The sequence below is a fragment of the Galleria mellonella genome, unplaced genomic scaffold (assembly GCF_026898425.1).
Source record: "Galleria mellonella isolate WM207_F2 unplaced genomic scaffold, CSIRO_AGI_GalMel_v1 utg121, whole genome shotgun sequence".
NCBI classification, from domain to species: domain Eukaryota; kingdom Metazoa; phylum Arthropoda; class Insecta; order Lepidoptera; family Pyralidae; genus Galleria; species Galleria mellonella.
Genome location: NW_026441983.1, coordinates 1,921,276 through 1,942,510, shown reverse-complemented (window position 1 = coordinate 1,942,510; position 21,235 = coordinate 1,921,276). Strand labels below are relative to the sequence as shown.

The 21,235-nt window shown below is 38.1% G+C and overlaps 1 protein-coding gene across 6 annotated transcripts in view; it reads right to left on the bottom strand.

The window, feature by feature from the left end:
• The window catches only part of LOC113509775 (golgin subfamily A member 6-like protein 22), a 58,945-nt gene that overhangs the window by 28,449 nt on the left and 9,261 nt on the right, over positions 1 to 21,235 (bottom strand). For 5 of the 6 annotated variants that reach the window (XM_052898679.1, XM_052898673.1, XM_052898680.1 and 2 more), the window contains exons 2-3: positions 12,288 to 13,567; positions 1,991 to 2,142 (exon numbers count right to left, since the gene is read on the bottom strand). In XM_052898679.1, the coding sequence (XP_052754639.1) occupies positions 1,991 to 2,142; positions 12,288 to 13,501 (1,366 nt within the window). In that variant the 5' untranslated portion in view covers positions 13,502 to 13,567. Of the gene's footprint in view, positions 1 to 1,990; positions 2,143 to 12,287; positions 13,586 to 21,235 lie in introns of all 6 variants that reach the window. The other variant, XM_052898676.1, reaches the window with a different exon arrangement.

The window sequence follows — 21,235 nt, the reverse complement described above, 5'->3', positions numbered from 1 at the left end:
TGATAGATGACTGATGAGGATGAAAACAGGTCAGTTAGCCCATCGTGACGTATTCAACTAGAATTAGCCACGATGGTTTCCAGGGGGAGACGCGTGGAGATCGACCTGACAGGGTATATTGCTAGTACTTGCACGCCAGTTAGTCAAAATGTGTGAAACCAACTATTGTAATATTACCGTATCACCTTATTGTACCACATTTTTAGCAATAAATTTCATTCATACCTAATATTGCAAAATTGTAACTAGACTAGAGAGAGATATTTAAGAAAAGTTGATATGAAAGTTCAGCCAGAGCCAGTGGAAGCAACTCAGACGGCGTAACCATTCAATTCCCATTTATTAAAAAAAGGTCTGCCAAAAGCCCGGAACAGCAAAGCTGAATGAGTTTAAGAAAATGTGATTTTACAAGTTTTTTTTATACAATCCACATTTGTATGTACAAGTGATTATGTTTATTTAGTACTACTACCGGAGGGAGACTTTGTAAAAAAGTCGATTGCTTGGGTACCTCTGTCCTATTAGTGTTTCTACCGTGAAGCAGTTGTGTTTGCATGGCTGTGTTTCGGTTTGAAGGGTGGAATATGGCGTGAATTTACAGGGTACAGAGGAATAACACCTGACTTCTCAGGAATGGCAACGCATGGGGGGTATCATGGGCGAAACAGTATACTTTATTATGTCCATGGTACTGCTCATGTCTATAGGCGACGGTTACCACTTTTCATCAGGTGGGCCGTCAGCTTGTTTGCCATTCTAAGTTGTATAAAAAAAAAAGTAAAAATCTTAAAAGTGAACATTTAATTAGACTTAAATATAATAAATAAACATAGAATATGGTAGAGGAACATCCATTGTCTATCTGGACGAATGGCGGTCCTCCACCGTGCATTTTTCAAGGCACTTTTGTCCACGCACAACCAGTCTTTGGAATCAACTTCCAGTAGCAGTGTTTCCGAACCGATACGACATCGTAACCTTCAAGAAAAGAGCATATTTCCTTTTTAAAAGGCCGGCAGCACACCTGCAATGCCTTTGGTGTTGTAAGTAAATAATAGTAATAGTAAAAAAAATAGGAAAATGGAGACGTTTGGAATGTCCTACAGGACCAGAGACACGAGGCGGGTCCCCACCTCCCTTCCACATAATCTGTGGTGGAGATATATAGACAATAGATACTGTTACAAGCGAATCTAAACAAAGCCACGCGTTAAGATTTTTTGGCGGGCATCCAGAACTAAATACGAACCCGATGTGTGATGTTCACCCGTGAGTAAATACACTTTATAGTATTCCTGGTTGGTATGCTTGGGCAAAGACCCCATTAGAGGGAGACGGTACAAAGTTGCTTGCTTTTTTCTTTAATCGATGATAATGAAATGGCCGTCTGGTCCCGGCATAGAATAGCCCACCACTTCCTTTTCCGTGGGTGTCGTAAGAGTCAACTAAGAGAGAGGCGAGAAATAGGTAGTAGCGTCTTTCTTAAAACATCTCTAAAGCCTAACAGCGTTTGCCAATCCGCCTGCCAAGCGTGGCAACTACTGGCAAACCCTCTAAGTGATAATCACAATAGATTCTGGGGAACATCGGGTGGAGGTCTACCTGATAGGCTATTTTGCTAGCAATGAAATTGTTAGACTTTACCAAGAGTCCCCCCCCCAAAAGGTAATCTACTTACCACATTCGGGGGGGGGGGAGAGCCTAGTACTGGTAATCCCGTGGCGTGGAGTCCCGACTATAAATTTGTAATATGTGTAAATTTTTTTTATACCACTGAGGTGGCAAACAAGCATACGGCCCACCTGATGATAAGTGGTTACCGTAGCCTATGAACACCTCCAATACCAGAGGCATTACGCGTGCGTTGCCAACCCTGAAGAAACCTCTTTACCCCCCTTTTGAAGAACCTCATGCTGTAGTCTCTTGGGAAAACCTCGGCAGGGAGTTCATTCCACAACCAATATGAAAGCTTACGAGATAAGAAACTCACGTTCTATTTCCTGGTCCTTCGCTTCTATCTCCTTCCTGTAGGCCGCTATGAGTTCTCTCGCGCGCTCCGATTCGCCGCACCTCGAGTCCGCAAGCTCGGTCAGTGCCGCTACTTGCGTTTGGAACTTGCTCTCTTGCGACACAAGGGACTTCCTGGAATTACAAGATTTACCATTAATCATTTTTTTTATACAACTTAGAATGGCAAACAAGCTGACGGCCCACTTGATGGAAAGTGGTAACCGTCGCCTATAGACATGAGCAGTACCATGGACATAACAGAGCGTACTGTTTCGCCCGTGATACCCCCCGTGCGTTGCCATTCCTGAGGACTCGGGTGTTATTCCTCTGTACCCAGTAACTTCACTACCATATCCCACCCTTCAAACCGAAACACAGCCATGCAAACACAACTGCCAAAACTCCTTATGTGGAAGTCTTATGTTCAGCAGTAGATAGTTAACGGCTGAAATAATATATAAATATACTAGCTAACTCTGCAAACGTTGTTTTACCATATACATTATTTCGAGAACTATACATGAAAATAAATCGTACTACAATTATTATATTCGATTGCCATCTTGCAACCCTATTGCGGCATATAAAAATCGCGATTAAAAAACAGGAGTTGATCGTAAAAATTTGAGGTTGTATGTATTTTTCAATGCTAAATCATAATAAAATAAAAATGGAAAAAAATTGTCAAAAAATAAAAAATATTTTTTTTGGGGAGGGTCACCCTTATCGTTGAGGGGTATGAAAAGTAGATGTTGGCCGATTCTCAGACCTACCCAATATGCACACAAAATTTCATAAAAATCGGTAAAGCCGTTTCGGAGGAGTTTGGTAACAAACACCGTGACACGAGAATTTTATATATTAGATAATATAAATATATTAGGTATATATTGGATAAAAACATTTATTTAACAAGTTCATTATTCCATATTTTGCAGTGATACAGGCAGTTTTATTAGTAAACATATGTTTTTGTGTTAAATCTTATTCTGTGACATATATACAAATGATGTAGCTAGTCATAAATCATTTCTCGTGAAAACATAGTGCGCGATCCTTACAAACAAACGAACAAAATATTTCATAAAGGTCATTCATACGTGTTTACGCAATAGCTAGAGCTATTAAATAATTTCATATTATTTTAACGGACACTATTGTACCCTTATAATACTATAATATTAATTGTATTGTATTGTAAAATCTTTATTGTACATAAATCATGGATACATTAAAAGGTTTAATATACAATGGCGGACTTATCCCATAAAGGGATCTCTTACAGTCAACCTTTGAGAAGCTGAAAGAAAACTGTAGAATGTACAAGGGTAATAACCGTACAGCTAAAGATAAACTAAATAATAACCAGTAAAAAACTTGAATATATAATACAATAAAAACAGCTCTATATACCTACATATGTAAATAATAAAAGTACATAAATAATAATATAACATTAATACATAAATTAATAAAAACTTACACACATAAATACAATAAAATTTGATACAATATTAATAAATACTCCGGTTGGTGCAGTAATAGTCCTTAATATATTTAATAGTCTTGAATGTGAATGTGAATGTGAAAGGGACTCCATTTTCCGCACTTAGCCTCTCACTTGGGCCATTGTGCGTATGAGTCGTGGCTAGTGCAGCCAACCTAGCTCCGTCCAGAAGCGCAGAAGCTTCCTGGGTTCTTCACAGGCCTCACGGAGCGACCTCACCGTTCCGAGGATTTCTAAACGTTGATGGGCCACAGCCTCACATTCCAGGATTACGTGAGCAGCCGTTTCTTCGGCGTCGAAACAGCCTCGACATAGAGGGCTGTCTGTGGCTCCTATTGTGTATAGATGTTTGTTTAATGGACAATGACCCGTTATTGTCCCTATCATTGTTTTGAGGTTTTTTTCTGTCTAGATGTAATAAACGTATTTTATTTAATAGTCTTAGTTTTCCTTTAAAATAGATATATAATAATAAGATTTACAGCGTAACAATAAGACAGTCTTGTAGTAGTCAAGTGTAGTGTCACACAGAGGGCGTCTCGACCGAGCGATTAATATCCAATATGCAGGGTAGTATGGTGACCGTTACGTTGTAATAATTTACACAGCCTACCCACTACGTTTATGCCCGTCCGTCATTGTCTAGGCATGTATTAGTGTTAACACATAGATATACATACATACACACATACGATATATATATATATATTAATATTAGTTAAGAAACTACAGTTATGTTTTTTACGAATAAATCCCATTGTTATAGCATTTAAGGTTCAAAAATGGTTTTGCTTGATCTGTTTTAGAAAATCAAATGACACGTCTTCTCACTACATTGTTTTATTGCGAACTGAAGTAACAATTCCTTTTTACTAATACTTATATTATAAAAAAACTAGCGGCCCGTCCCCGCTTCGCACGGGTGGACATTTTAACATTTTTCAAACACTATTTGTATGGACAATATTCAATAGAATGTCCAATAACAATATTTTCTCAAACATGCTTGGAAATGTGAGCATTATTTTGACAATCTTCTTCGAGATAAATCAAAATTGCCGTACTGGCCAGATACATGCGGGCAGCGGCCGGCAAAAGTTGTATGAAAATCCATATCTGTCGTGTTTTGCGGCCAGATAAATTACTATGTAAACTCATATCTGTCCTGTAATTTAAAAATGGAATGACCTTTTACTTCGAAACATGGCTACCAAGGAGGTAACTAATACAAGGTTTTATTTAAATTTCGAACTGGCTTGCAAACAGAAAGCTGTTTATTGAAAAAAAAAAAACAAAGGAACATTATGGCGCGTGAAAATGTATTATTGTTCGTTATTCGTCATTGAACTTAAAAAGTAAAATTGTGTTTTTGATTTCCGCGCATTGTTTGAGAAAAGTACTATACAAGCCTTGGCCACAACTATGCATTGATGGACTCACGTATGTGTGCCTCGGCTGCGACTCGGCCCACATTTGTACGTTCGTCCATCAATGCCTCAGTTGCTGGCCGTTGCAGTAATGTACTATTATTTATTTATTCTTTATTACAAAATAAAATCTGTACAATTGGCGAGCTAAACGTCGTACGGCATTCTCTACTAGTTAACCATTAGGTGAAAACCTTAGATTATATATAAGTAAATAAAGTGTCTCCATACAAATGCTTCGAGAAAAGCGGCTCAACTTTTTCATACAAATTTGCGTGAATTTATCACGTTCATTTGAGTGATGAGTCTTAGTGAGTTTTTTTTTTTGATGGATGAAAATAGTATGGTAACCCCGCCTGCGCTAACGGTATACGCTGGCGGAGCACCAGTGAAGGGTGATAGATGAGAATGAAAACAGTCCAGTTAGCCCATCATGATGAATTCATCAGGAATTAACCATGATAGTTTCCAGGGGGAACCGCGAGGAGGTCGACCTGGTTGGGTATATTGCTAGCAATGAGATTCTTAGTCTCCATTACTAACAATCCCTTTCCCCCGGGCTAAAGTGTCAGTCAATCTTCCAATCATGTATATAGGTTATACGCATCTTAAATGCTTCATCCAGTTTATATCCACTATAAAATGTCTGGCCTAGACTGTAATTCAGATCTGAAATCGTCTAAGTGTTAAAATAACCAGGCCGAACGATTGAGATGTCAAGTAGTTGTTTTTAGATCTACCAGCGCAGTTCAATTTTGATAAATCATACACAATACATAAGTAGATTGTATGTATGTATTTCTATGTATATGTATTTGTATATTTAAATGTATATAGGCATTTATTTAAGTACGTAGTAACTCAAAATATACGTTTTAATATTTACATTGTTCTACGTATGCATCTCTCTATATGTATTTAAAAACGAACAGAGTTTCATACCTCCACTCAAACTGTTTATAATTACTCCTCTCCATCCAAAGGTGAGGGAAACTTTGTACAAAAGTCGATTGCTTGTGTACCTCTGTCCCATTCGTGTTTCATCCGTAAAGCAGTTGTGTTTGCATGGCTGTGTTTCGGTTTGAAGGGTGGGATATGGCGTAAATTTACAGGGTATTACAGGTGGGCCGTATGCTTGTTTGTCACCTCAGTGATATAAAAAAAAAATAGTACAGTTTCCAAACGAAAATTAATTTACTTATAGTAAAATACATTTTAAGCCTATGGAAAACTTATTTAATTTAAAATAGGTAGGTATACGTTTATATTATATTACATCTTGCAACAGTTAACACTGAGAAAATCACGTTTCCAAAAGCAAACAAGGGAAGGTGTAACAAAAACATTATTTATTATACAAATAAAGGTAGGTGTAGGTGAAACACGGGGGAATTGAAAATAAAATGTGATTCAGGCCGCCATGTTGACTACGCTCGTGCGTCACAAAATGGCGTCCTTGGGATGTCAAAAAGCGCGGGAAATGTTGAAGTGGATAAGTGTGTTTATATAATGAAAGATTGCGTAGGTAGTATATACTAGCTAGTTTCGTTTGTGTCTACGATTTATTTAATAGAACGAATAATCAAATTATTAAAATATCTACTTTATTTACAAACAAAACTTGTCCATCACTGTACTAGAGTTTAATTATTGTTTTCTTTATGTTTGTGATGATTTAAATGTAAATGTATGATTTAAATGTTAACCTGCGCTACCGGTATTTGCAGCTCAGTTACTCCTTCCTGTCCATTTCAATAAGAATTAATCACGATGGTTTCCAGGTCTTTTTTTGATGGGTGAAAATGGTATGGTAACCCCGCCTGCGCTAACGGGATACGCTGGCGGAGCACCAGTGAAGGGTGATAGATGAGAATGAAAACAGGCCAGTTAGCACATCATGATGAATTCATCAGGAATTAACCATGATAGTTTCCAGGGGAAACCGCGAGGAGGTCGACCTGGTTATATTGTTATATAGTGATATTGTTAGCAATGGGATTCTCAGTCTCCATTACTAATAATCCCTTTCCCCCCGATGGTTTCCAGGTGTAACATATGGAAGTTAACCTAACAGGGTATATTGCGAGCAATGGGATTGCTATATTCCATTACTAACAATCTCGTCTTCCTCCAGAATGTGGAGATATTGCTCAGTAACTTGGAGAATGAAAAAAAAAAAAACAATACAAAGTTCTTACGTCTATATTTAAAAGATGGTGATAAAAACAAACCATAATGATTCAAAATAATGATGTTCGATTTCGCTGATTGCTTTGATCAATATCTGAGAATAGAATAGACTAAATATTTATTCGATGTCAGAATCAATGAAATTGGCCGGCATTTTGATAAATACTCGTACATGTACACAATATATGCATGTGATTATTTATATTAGACGAGAGAAAAAAAAAAAAAAAAAATTCCAAATTCAATTTCTTAAGAATCTCTTTTTTTTGAAGGACTTTTTTTAATCGATACTTGTAACACTGAAAAATGGCGCGAAATGTTTGGTTAAAAAAAGAATGAGTTAGTTAACGTATGGGCGAAATGGTATACTCTGTTATGTCCACGGTACTGCTCATGTCTATAGGCGACGGTTACCACTTCCCATCAGGTGGACCTTCAGCCTGTTTGCCTCTCTAACAATAAAAAAGGAATAGCTTCACGACTCTGGAATGCGCCATCTATTGACATAAGTGTGTAACAAATTCGCTTTAAAAAAATCTTTTATAAACAATCTGTGAAAGCAGTTCATCATCACCTTTATATGTATGTTTCTAAGATATATATTTCCATTATCTTTTTGAAACTCACGAACGTAACCTTCGTTCCAATAATACTCCCCAATTATCTTTCCCCTCTCACCGTACTGGTTACGCTTCAAACTCTTTTCTCCTACATTCTTCACGACTCTGGAACGCGCTTCCTGATGCCATTAAGAGACTACCGACTAAACCGTCTTTCAAAAAAAGCGTTCACGCTCTCTTTTTATCTTTATCCGAGCAGTAAGTGCTTCGTATTATTCCCAAATTCGTGTATAATATAGTATATATCATATATGTGTAAGTATATTTGTTATTTATATACTATTATTCGTTTATATATGTAATTTTAGTATGTATGTATATCAATAATTAGTAGTACCGCATTCGTGTATTCTGACACTTCCCTATGGTTGACTGGGAGAGAATGCTTTTAGCATTAAGTCCGTCATGTACACATATTTGTACTAATGAATTAATAAATAAAATAAATAAATATATGTAAGTAATATTTGTTTAATGTATAAAATAAAATAGTGAAATTAAATTTGTATGCCAGCATCTGTATTTCGTATTGTGAGCGACTTCTTCACAAGCCAATACAAGCTGATAAACGCTAAATAAAAAAAATGCATTAGTTTCACTATAATAAAACACGTCTGGCTCTGAAGTAGTCGCTCTTTAAAAACACAATTCGATGTGTCTCTCACTAAAATACTCTCATTCAATAGATATGTTTCCAAAGACAACATACAGCTTTTTAATTTGACAACTAGCAATTTCGCAATTTGGGCGCCGAACGGTTTTTTTCTAATGAATGATAATAGAATGGTAACCCCGCCTGCGCTAACGGTATACGCTGGCGAGGTACCAGGGAAGCATGATAGGTGAGAATGAAAAGGCAGGTCAGTTTTTTTTTTTATGAGTGAAAATGGTATAGTAACCCCGCCTGCGCTAACGAGATACGCTGGCGGAGCACCAGTGAAGGGTGATAGATGAGAATGAAAACAGGCCAGTTAGCCCATCGTGATGAATTCATCAGGAATTAACCATGATAGTTTCCAGGGGGAACAGCTAGGAGGTCGACCTGGTTGGGTATATTGCTAGCAATGGGATTCTCAGTCTCCATTACTAACAATCCCTTTCCCCCAGGCAGATCAGTTAGCCCAACGCATAGAATACACCCTCGTTCGTTCGTTCGGAAATCATCGTGCTAAATTCTAGGTGTATACATCGCGACGGGCTAACTGACCTGCCTTTTCATTCTCACCTATCATGCTTCCCTGGTACCTCGCCAGCGTATACCGTTAGCGCAGGCGGGGTTACCATTCTATTATCATTCATTAGAAAAAAAACCGTAAATAAGTGATAAAATAAATGCACATAATCGACATTTTACGCAAATAAACGATCAATAACTGACGTGTTGTGAAGACTTCACGAGACTTCACCGACCGTGCCAAGCCTTTGTCGCCGCAGCTGACTCATAATTGTTCTTTACAGATATTTTCAGATAACAATTGTGTTGAAAGATTGTTGGTAAAGATGTATATATATATATATATATATATATATGATATTGGGTTGGAAACTATTTTTATATATAACTAATTATTTGTATATATTTTTTTATAATTTTCTTTTTGATCATCGTCATCATCATCACCAGAGGGAGACTTTGTACAAAAGTCAATTGCTTGGGTACCTCTGTCCCATTCGTCTTTCTACCGTGAAGCAGTTGTTTGCATGGCCGTGTTTCAGTTTGAAGTGTGGGATATGGCGTGAATTTACTGGGTACAGAGGAATAACACCCGAGTCCTCAGGAATGGCAACGCATAGGGGTATCATGGGCGAAACAGTATACTCTGTTATGTCCACGGTACTGCTCATGTCTATAGGTGACGGTCACCACTTTCCATCAGGTGGACCGTGAGCTTGTTTGCCATTCTAAGTTGTATAAAAAAAAAAAACATCATATAACCCATCACTGCTAAACATATGTCTCCTCCATAAGCTGCCAAGAAACTGAACTATTGTATATTCCGCCATTGTATATCAAATCATTTACCAGTGTTTAATCCGAGTTATGTACAATAAAGATTTTACAATACATCTATCTATCTATCTATCCATTTAAGAGCTGCGCTCTTGTCGGTGGAGCTCTTGCCACTCACTACGATTTTCAGCGAGTCTCTTCACCTCTTGATACGACACGACACCAACTCCTTCCTTTACAATACAATACAATACAAATTCTTTACAGCAGTTTACTGTTGGAGTGATTTTGCCACGCTTGACAGATTCGCAATCCCAGTCAGATTTTGATGAAGTTTTAAGAGGGACGCTGCTGCTCATCACTCGTCAATTGAGTTCTCTTAGTAGCCTGTTGCGACATCCACAGGAAAGAAAAGGGTGGCCTATAGACGTGAGCAGTACCATGGACATAACAGAGTATACTGTTTCGCCCATGATACCCCCCATGCGTTGCCATTCCTGAGGACTCGGGTGTTATTCCTTTGTACCCAGTAAATTCACACCATATCCCAACCTTTAAACCGAAACACAGCCATGCAAACACATCTGCTTCACGGTTAAAACACGAATGGGACAGAGGTACCCAAGCAATCGACTTTTGTACAAAGTCTCCCTCTGGTACAAAGTCTCTCTATGTCGGGACCACGCGACGTAGGTTAAGTCATGGATATTACAGTGTACTCTGTTATGTCCACGGTACTGCTCATGTCTATAGGCGACGGTTACCACTTTCTATCAGGTGGGCCATCAGCTTTGTATATAAAGCGTAAGTAAATAGTAATTAATTAAAATAGAATTTATATAAAAATTGCCATAATAAAAAGAATTAACTGGGCTACACTTTAACGGACGACGACATTAAGAAAACCTCCTTTTGAAAGATTTAAAAAAATATAGCAAGCCGGCTTTTATCCGCGACCTCATCCACGTGACTGGGATATGTTAATTGAACAGGATAAAAAGTGAGGGGAAAGGGATTGTTAGTAATGGGGTCAAATAGCCCTATTACTAGCAATATAGCCTGTCAGGTCGACCTCCACGTGGTTCTCCCTGGAAACCATCGTGAATAATTCTAGTTTAATTCGTCAGGATGGGCTAACTGACCTACTTTAATCTTCATCTGTCATCTATCACTGGTACCCCGCCAATGTATACCGATAGCGCAGACGGGGTTACCATACCATTATCACCCATTAAAAAAAAACAGGATTAAAAGTAGCCTACATCCTTTTCTATCCATATAGTACGTGTATATCAAATTTCATAGTGATCGGTTAAGCCTAAGGCCAGGTTTATAGGCCATAAGGTAATGAACAAACACACTTTCACATTAATAATATTAGTAAATATAGAAGGCATTTTCAGACTTCCTTGTCTAACTAGATACTGTTAAAGAAAACGATATTAATATATGATAATAATATATATGTTAAACATTAGAGCTATGGCAACCCTAAAAAGTCAAAGCCAAAATACGGTCTTAAAAGGACTTGTATCCAGAGCTGTAAAACATATTAATAAAAAAAAAGCCAAAAGAAATAAAAAACAATCATAGTTTGTTTTATTAAAAAAAAATTGTTAACTTGTTACAGAGTTAAATAAGGTATATTATTTATTATAATGTTACTATAATATTATTGTTTGTGTTAAAATAAATAAAAAAGAAATACCAAATTGAACTGGAAAAATTTTAAACAACGAACTAAGTTTCAAATAAAGAAAAATAAATAAATTATCTGTGGCGTGCGTAAAATGGCGCGAAAATGCATAACAGAGTCAAATAACAATGCTATTACAGTTTTCCGTCATGAGTTTTATTAAGATTTATATAGTTTAGTATTACGGAATTCACATATTTACTTTGTTTTACGGAGATAGCGTACGAAGTTTTTTTTTAATACAACGTCGTTTTATTTCAAGTATTTTAGATCAATCTTTGTGTCCCACTGGTATATTGCCCGTGATTCTTGTAGCCTAGTGCTCCGATTCGCGAGGTCTAACCTGGCATCCGCTTCGTTGATCATAAACAATGATAACAGGAACATTTTTTTTTTAAATTATTATATTATATTTATATATTATAACTGACTAGTAGGTCATACATAGGCTTAAAAATTTATAATTTTTTTTATGCAACTTAGAATGGCAAACAAGCTGACGGCCCACCTGATGGAAAGTGGTAACCGCCTATAGACATGAGCAGTACCGTGGACGTAATAGAGTATACTATTTCGCCCATGATACCTCCCATGTGTTGCCATTTCTGAGGACTCAGGTGTTATTATAGCTTAGCTGTTGAATTTACAGTGTACAGAGGAATGTACCCTGTAAATTCACTGCCATATCCCACCTTTCAAACCGAAACACAGCCATGCAAACACAACTGCTTCACAGTAGAAACATGAATGAGACAGAGGTACCCAAGCAAACAGCTTTTGTACAGTCTCCCTAAGCCTCGGCTACGCTTCGGCCCACATTTGCACGTTCATCCATCAATGCCTCAGTTGCTGGCCGCTGCAGTAATGTACTATTCTAATGACTTACTTGTTGTCAACATGCTTCGGGTCTCCCGGCTCGATGATTTCCGCTATACTGACTTCTTCCTCTTCTTCCTCTGTAACTTCCTCTTCCGTCTCACTCTCACTCACTTCACTGTCCGTCTCTACATCTACACTCTTTAACTCACTGTCACCTTCTATAAAACCACTGTCACTATTATCGCTTGAGATCCTTCTCAAGTTCTCGTCAATTTGAACCTTAACGCCATCGGATACGTCCTCATTTACATTTATCACAGTCTTATTGTCACTATCGTTACTCGATACTACGTAACCTCCGACCAATTCATCGTTGCCTGGTATCGATTCCTCCAAATATTCCTCCTCTTCCTCTTCGGAGGTGAGCGATTCGAATGACGAATCGACTTCCTCGTCGGTCTGCTGTTCGCCATCATCGAATACGATATGCTTTCTAAATGTCACACGCTTTTTACCGGAATCCGATCTGTCATCGTCGGAACAACCCTCGGTATCCGATTTCGGCGGTTTCAAATTCGATTTCTTCTTCAGGGCCGGTGACTCGTCGGCCTTATCGTTATCAGCTTCGATCTGCAGCAGCTTCTCCAATTCGCCCTTCAATTCGTTTTTGTACGTATCTATTCCGTTCTCTCTGTCGATTGTTTCGTAAACAGGTTCGGTGTGCTCCTTGCTGTCAGTGCCTCCCATTTGATTCTCATTTATTTTGTCTATGGTACAGTCAATACTCCTCGCTATCTCGCGGAGTAGCGCCTCCGCATGTCGCTTCTCGTCCAAGACAGGTTCGTTCACGTATACCAACGACACATGACGGTCCGGTTTCGTTGCGTATTTCTGTAGAACTAATGCTTTCACGAACTCGGCGGCGTCTGCGTCTTGTTTATTTTCGGCGGGCGTAGGCGCGCACCGCTCGACGTCAGAGTTACTCCGCTGTAGATTCACAGGCGTCTCTTTGAGCGGACTCACCCGGCAGGACTCGGTCCTTTTCTTCTTGTTTCTCTTCCTTTTGCCCGCCATTATCTGTAATATTGCACCTACGCCGGTCTTCTGATTGTAATCGGTTTCAGGTATGAGCAAGTTGACCACATCCTTGGGCACCACGTTGGCTTTTTCATTCGTTACATCATTTTCGTGTCGCGCGCGCGCGTCGACTGCCTTCAGCGAATCGTTCGGATTTTTCCGCAACGCGTCGGGCGCGGCTTTCTTTTTAAAGAAATTGAACATGGCGGCCGCCAGCTAACGTTCGGGAACCATGACTGTTTGCAGCGACGTTTCGGTACGGACTACTGGCTGTTTTTGAACGGGTTTCTAATATTATTTATGTGAATTAGGTATACAGTTTACGTTCTCTGTTTGTGTACAGTTGCGGACTTACGGCCGTTGTTTTAGCAAATCCAATTTGGTGCAACGCTTTGGAATTTATCGAGATGTCTGTTTGTATTTGAATGGAATATGTGTGAGTGTTAAACGATTGCAAGAGAGATCTAGCAATGTTAACTATAATTTGTCTAGTGCCAAATTTATTCATGTACCTAACATCAACATTTACATAGACATAGACGATCATTTTACTCCACAAATGTGGGGATTTCAATTATGACAAAACACTTATGAACGATATATTCCGTTGACACTAAAATAAAAAAAAAATGGACGCCATATTCGAATTTTTAAAAATCGTGACATTGTGTCTCTCTTGAAGCTTTTTTGGAAGTATGTGTTTACATATCGACTAAATCGCCATAAAATAAAACTGACTGGAGTAAGTAGTTAAATCCTTTGCGTTACAGTCATCAAAATTAGTTCAAAATTCTGTGTTCTACAAAAAAAGCCGACTTCCAACGCAGCAAAATCAAATATGTATAAAGAAAATTAAAAAATTTTGTTATTTTGATTTAAAAGCTGTAGTTTTTACTTAAATCTGTAAGTCCCGAAAAAAAATTTATCGAAATTTCGTAGTTTATTACTTTCAAATACTATAAGTATATTTTTTTTCGATAAAAAAGAGAATTTGCCATTTCGGTCTACAACTGACTGAGTTTTTTTTTATTGGATGAAAATGGTATGGTAGCCCCGCCTACGCTAACGGGATACGCTGGCGGAGCACCAGTGAAGGGTGATAGATGAGAATGAAAACAGGCCAGTTAGCCCATCATGATGAATTCATCAGGAATTAACCATGATAGTTTCCAGGAGGAACCGCGAGGAGGTCGACCTGGTTGGGTATATTGCTAGCAATGGGATCTTAGTATCCATTACTAACAATCCCTTTCCTCCCAATTAATGGAGTTATGAGGTAACAAACATGCAAAGCAACCTCCTTTTTCTCGACGTCAGTTGAAAAGATAACTGAATGACGGATTATTTTTCAATGTAAATACTACCGGTTTAACGATTAAGGGTCTCGAATTGATCTCGAACATAGTCGAGCTTTCTCGATCTAATTACACGTAAGTTAAACAGGTAGTTATTATATTAAACTCTAAGGGAGATTTTGTACAAAAGTCGATTGCTTGGGTACCTTTGTTCCATTCGTGTTTCTACCGTGAAGCAGTTGTGTTTGCATGGCTGTGTTTCAGTTTTGAAGGGTGGAATATGGCAGTGAATTTACTGGATACGGAGGAATAACACCTGAGTCCTCAGGAATGGCAACGCATGATAGCTCATGGGCGAAACAGTATACTCTTTTATGTCCATGGTACTGCTTATGTCTATAGGCGACGGTTACCACCTTCCATCAGGTGGGCCGTCAGCTTGTTTGCCATTCTAGGTTGTATAAAAAAAAAGTTTTTAACAAAAAAAGTGGATTATTTAATAAACTTGCACTACATACTTTTATTAGTCCAATATTGAAGTACAGTTTTCATAATAGGTTTTGTTATTTATAAACATTTATGACTCCCATCTCCATTCAAGAGCTGTACCCATAATGCGCATCTTGAGTTGAAAGCTGACGAGAAACAGATGTGAGATAGGTAGTCTCGTTTCAAAAATATCCAAACATACGTCAAATTAAAAATATTCTTATTAGATTTTATTAGAGTTTATTATATGTTTTTATACAATTTTGAGTATAAACAAGTTGATGGACTGCGTGTTGGAATGTGGCCACTTGCGGAGAAAGGAATTGTCAGTAATGGGGAGTATTTTTTTTAATGGGCGATAATGGAATGGTAACCCCACCCGCGCTATCGGTATACACCGGCGGGGCACCAGTGATAGATGATAGGTGAGGATGAAGCAGGCCAGTTAGCCCATCGTGACGAATTCGGCATGAATTGTTCACGATGGTTTCCAGTGGTAACTACGTGGAGGTCGACCTGATAGGGCTAGCAATATTGCTAGCAATGGGGCTGTCAAACTCCATTGCTAACAATCTCTTCCCCCCTAATGGGAAGGTTAGTCCCCAATAACAGTTTCTGATGGGTGGAATAGTAGCTCGGCCTGCGGTATCGGTATACGCTTGTAGGGTATTAGGGAAACATGAGGGATCCCTCATTGGTGCTCCGCCAGCGCCTGTCATTATCAGGTAATTAATTTCATAACTTAACACTAGAAACTATAAAGCTTACATTATATATTATAGATAGTATGTCTTTCTTTCTTTCTTTATTCTTTATTGTACACAAAAGGTTACTGAAATGTAAAAACAAACATAATAGTGCACAAGGGCGAGCTTATCTCCAATAGAGATTTCTTCCAGCAAACCCAATATGAGAAAACTGACAGTTCATTAGTAGTTACAGTCATGCATGTGTACCAATCGACTTAAATGTTATAGTTAAAAATAAATAAATAAAATGTTTTTACAATTGAAAAGACCGATAGGTATAAATAAAAATATCTTCATACAAATTCTTCAAAAAAAAACGGGTTAACTTTTTCATACAATTTTGCGTGATAAATAGTTATGAGTGATTCCTTTATAACTTCTACATTTATTTTGCCTTATATTTTCTGCGTCTTTTTAATGCGTAAACACTCATTTTATTTATTAAATAATATGTCAAGATACATTGTATGCGTAAGTATATAGAACACTGATAAAACAAACGAGTCGGTTAATTTGACAATTCGCTGACAAAACGTTGACCCGTTTTTGAGACTCGATGCTCTATCTATACAATCTAAGAGGTATACATTATTAGTTGTTATTCTCTTCACCTATCCTTCACCTGTAGTACCGTGTTCGTGATTCACTGTTCACCCCAGAGGTTGACTGGTAGAGAATGCTACTAGCATTAAGTCCGCCTTTTGTACCTTAGTTTATTTTAATCTATAAAGTTTTTTAAATGAAAAAAAAAATGAGCATTCATAGACATTATAGAATCGATAAAAAAAAAGGCGCGAAAAAGATTCCAGACAAATTATCATATTGAAGACTAGGCAGCATGGTCTCCGACCTTAGCCTGTTCCACAACGGAACAAACGTACAAAAAAAAAGGCGCGAAAAAGTATCACTTAACAAGCGTGTGAGACAGTAATTATAGAATTGGCATCGCTTCAGAATTATTTAATGATGTCCTTCGCAGAGCGTTTTGTTTTTTGTGTTTTTCAAATGTTTTCGAGACGAATTCAAACAGAAGGAGGCCTTCATTTCGGTACCATTTTTTTATGCTCGTTACCTCATAACTCCGATAGTTGAGAATCGATTTGGAAAAATATTTTTTTATCTGGAAGGATATACTTACAGACAGATTGGTCGCATAGAAATTATATTGAAATCTCTCTTTTTCATGCAACTTAGAATGGCAAACAAGCTGACGGCCCACCTGGTGGAAAGTGGTAACCGTCGCCTACAGACATGAGCAGTACCGTGGACATAACAGAGTATACTGTTTTGCTTATGATACCCCCCATTCTAAAGGGACTATTAGTAATGAGATTTAACAGCCTCATTATTAGCAATACACCCTATCAGGTCGACCTCCACGCGGTTCCCTCTGGAAACCATAATTATTAATTTTTGTTCAATTAGTCCTTATGGACCAACTGACCAGCGTTCATCCTCACCTGTCACCCTTCGCTGGTGGCCCGCCAGTGTATACCGATAGCACAGGCGGGGTTACCATTCCATCTCCACCCATTTTTTTTTATAGGTGATAATGAAATAGTAACCCCACCCGCGCTATCGGTATACACTGGCATATTGCTAGCAATGGGGCTGTCAAACTCCATTGCTAACAATTTCTTCCCTCCTTTCTCCACCCCGTCCATGCGTACATGCAGCAGCGACCTATATATATATTATTGTACAAGCTCTGCTTAGTTCAGGTATAGATGGCGCTGCTAAACATACCATTTACATTTATTTTGTTTTCATAATAGCAAAACTAAAGGTTTCTGAGCTTATCTACACATATTCAGATCGGCCGTCGTAAATAGTATGCAGTAAATATGTTCTTGTGTTAAATAAATATTCATGTGGTAAGCCGGATGCAGGCGCATCTGGTACAAGAGTGATCGTGTACGAGTCAGCTGGAATATAGTGTTGGGACGTGGCTATTGGAGAAATTTTGTCGATAGTTTTTTAACCCTACTTGGCATGATTTTTTTTCTTGGTGAAATAAATGAATGTGATATAATTCATGTTCAAAATTAAAGGAGAAATGGTTAAAAAAATTAATTTGACAGCTATGTTTTATTTTTTCTATTTTATTAAAAAGATGTCCAGACACGATCAACTTAAAGTGAACTTGGTCTTCTATATAATTTTTGGGCGGTAAGTCTTATGATGGAAATTTCCACCATTATGCAAAGAAGAGGTTTTTTTATGGGTGAAAATGGTATGGTAACCGCGCCTGCACTAACGGTATACGCTTGCGGAGCACCAGTGATAGATGGTGCAGGGTGATAGATGAGAATGAAAACAGGCCAGTTAGCCCATCATGATCATTAGGAATTAAGCATGATAGTTTCCAGGGAGAACCGCGAGAAGGTCGACCTAGTTGGGTATATTGCTAGCAATGGGATTCTCAGTCTCCATTACTAACAAAGAACTACTAGAAAAGTCAGAAAAGGAGGTGAGCACCCTCCTCTTTAAAGTTTCTTTGTTGATTACAAATGATATAAAACAATGACCAATGCTGTTGACCATTATGCACATCAACACATTCAAATAAAAACAACCACTATTGCCAAACATGACTGTGATCTTACACTTTTACGTTGCAACCATTGACACGTGTTCTTTTCTGATGCAATATTTTGCAATCAACACTCTATCTAGTAGCTGTGTTAGTCCTAGCATAGAATAAGCCATTCCTTTCTTCCTCGTGGATGTCGTAAAAGGTGACTAAGAGAGCTTATGGTGGAGGAATGAGCAAACATCTCCAAAAGACAAACTGCGGTTGCAAAAAATCTGCTTGCCAAGTTTGGCACCTATTAGCAAACCTCCCTTATGAGGGAGGCTATGATTAGCAGTGGACACCAGCGAAGCACCAGTTAAGGATGATAGGTGAGAATGAAGTAGAGCAGTTAGCCTATCGTGACGAATTCAACAAGATTAGTTCACGACGGTTTCCAGGGGGAACCACGTGTAGGTCGACCTAATAGGGCATATTGCTAGCAATGGGGCTGTCAAACTCCATTGCTAACAATCCCTTTCCCCCAGCAGTGGACAGTTACCTGCTGATACAACAACTCTATCTCATAGTTGAATATTTCTTTTTATTCTCGAGATCAGAGAAAACTATGCAAAGGTCATCCGCTTGTGTTTCTACCGCCAAGCAGCGGTGCTTGCATGGCTATATTTCGATATGAAGGGTGGAATGTAGCAGTGAAATTTTGGCCCCCTCTTTATGAAGGAGGCTTACGTTCAGCAATGGAGAGTTAATGGCTAACATGATGACGATATTGATAAATCCTTAATTATTTTGAAGAACCGCATGCACTTTTTACACATATATGTATAATCAACAAACATAATTGCTATAAACAAAGAAACAACTGCCAACTGGGACACCCGTTTCACTCCATGTGTCGCGCATGCAAACGTGTTTATTTTGTGCGTATCAATTTTTTTTTAGTGACGCGTTACATTTCTCTTAGTTCGTCATACATTGCCAATTCTAATTTATGATCAACTGAATCGATTGCCAATTGTTTATTTCCTACGGGACTCGATTTAGATAGTGATGTTATTATTACTTCATTATCATCGACATGAGGCAAGATAGAAGGATAGAAGGGAAGAGGGAGACCAAGGCATAATTACATCGGGCAGATCAAGGAAGGAGTTGGTGTCGTGTCGTATCAAGAGGTGAAGAGACTCGCTGAAAATCGTAGAGAGTGGCAAGAGCTCCACCGACAAGAACGCAGCTCTTAAATAGGATAGATAGATAGATCATCGACAATTTTTTTCAATCGACTACAAAATGATGGAATTTCTCAATTCAGTTGTGATGTAGGTTTTAATCTGACTGCGGTCATTTTTGTGTCAATTAAAATTTCCAACCAACTCTCCGGTAATAAAATATTATGTTGGCTTTACGGTCAGCTGACATCTCTGACTATCCTATCAAAGATTACAGTTGTGGACATATATCAACATCATAATACCAGCCAATAACTGTTCACTGCTATGAGCCTATATCCTGCTGAATATAACATAAGGAGGGAGTGATTCCAGTGGTTACTATGCTTGGCAAACAGATTGGTAAACGCATTTAAGCTTTGGTGATGTTTTAAAAGGGACGCTGCTGCCTATCCCTCGCCCTCCTTTAGTCGCCTCTTATGACACTCACGGGAAAGGAAGAGTTGGCTTATTCTACGTCAGGACCCCACGGCAACTTATATGATTAGATAGATAATAATAAAAATATAAAAAAAGCCTTTATTAAAATAGTAACATAATAAACAATTCAATGTAATTAATATTCAATCAGTAACTGTTCTGTCACCTCTCTCTTGTCCAAAGACAAAGGCCTCCTCCAGAGTCTTCCATTCTATTTGGTTTTTGGCCAAAGTCCAAAGTTTGTCCAAAGTGCACCTGCTACTGCTTTTATATCTGTAACCCACCGTGTCTTTTAATTTCTTAACCATTAAGTTCCCTTTGTCACTTCTTAGGATTGAAACACTGGCAAAACCTCACATATGGGAAGGCATATGTTTAACAGTGGAGAGTTAAAGGCTGATTTGGTGATGATTACAATAATCAGAGTATTCAATCCCAATAACAAATCAATTCTCCTGTACGGAGATCGGCCGTCATAATTGCGATACTTGAGTCGTTAAAATAAACGTCGCCAGCAGCAAACCAGTGTGCGGAATTGAATATTTCCGACATAAATTGAGGCTCTGCTGGCAATGAACCATTTTTAAGACCACACCTTGGGAGATAATTGACCAAAATCCCATGGACCAACGAATACTTTTAAGACAATGGAGTTGGTTGTATTCCGTGGAAACAGTCATTTATCCAAGTAGAGTCTTAAACGAGAAGCAGGTGGCATGAGAAGCTCCGGCCGTTTTAGAGCAACATGGTAAAGATTGGTTAAAATAGAGACTGCATTCATTAGTATCAGCTGGGAAAATTGAAACTTGCTCGAGACCGTTAGAAACTGATGAACGTCAAAAATAGAACAATATTAAATTAACATCGTTACCATTTACAATTTATGTATTTGTGTAGATGTTCATATGCATGTATGTATGTATGTATATGTGTATATTTATGTGTGTAACTGCATATGTATGTATATGGAACATGTATCACATCTCAATATTTAGAAATAATAAAATTTTCGTCGTATTTATTACTCCTCTCCATCCAAAGGTTGTCTGAAAGAGATCGCTCTTAGCGATAAGGCCGCCCATTGTTTTCTCACTGTGATTATTTCTTGTAATTGTTTGTATCTATAATAAGTTTACTATTGTAATCTTATGGAGGGACCAATAAAGAGTTTCTATCTATATATCTACATTTTAATTTAGTCACTGTAGTTAATTAGGATTTTT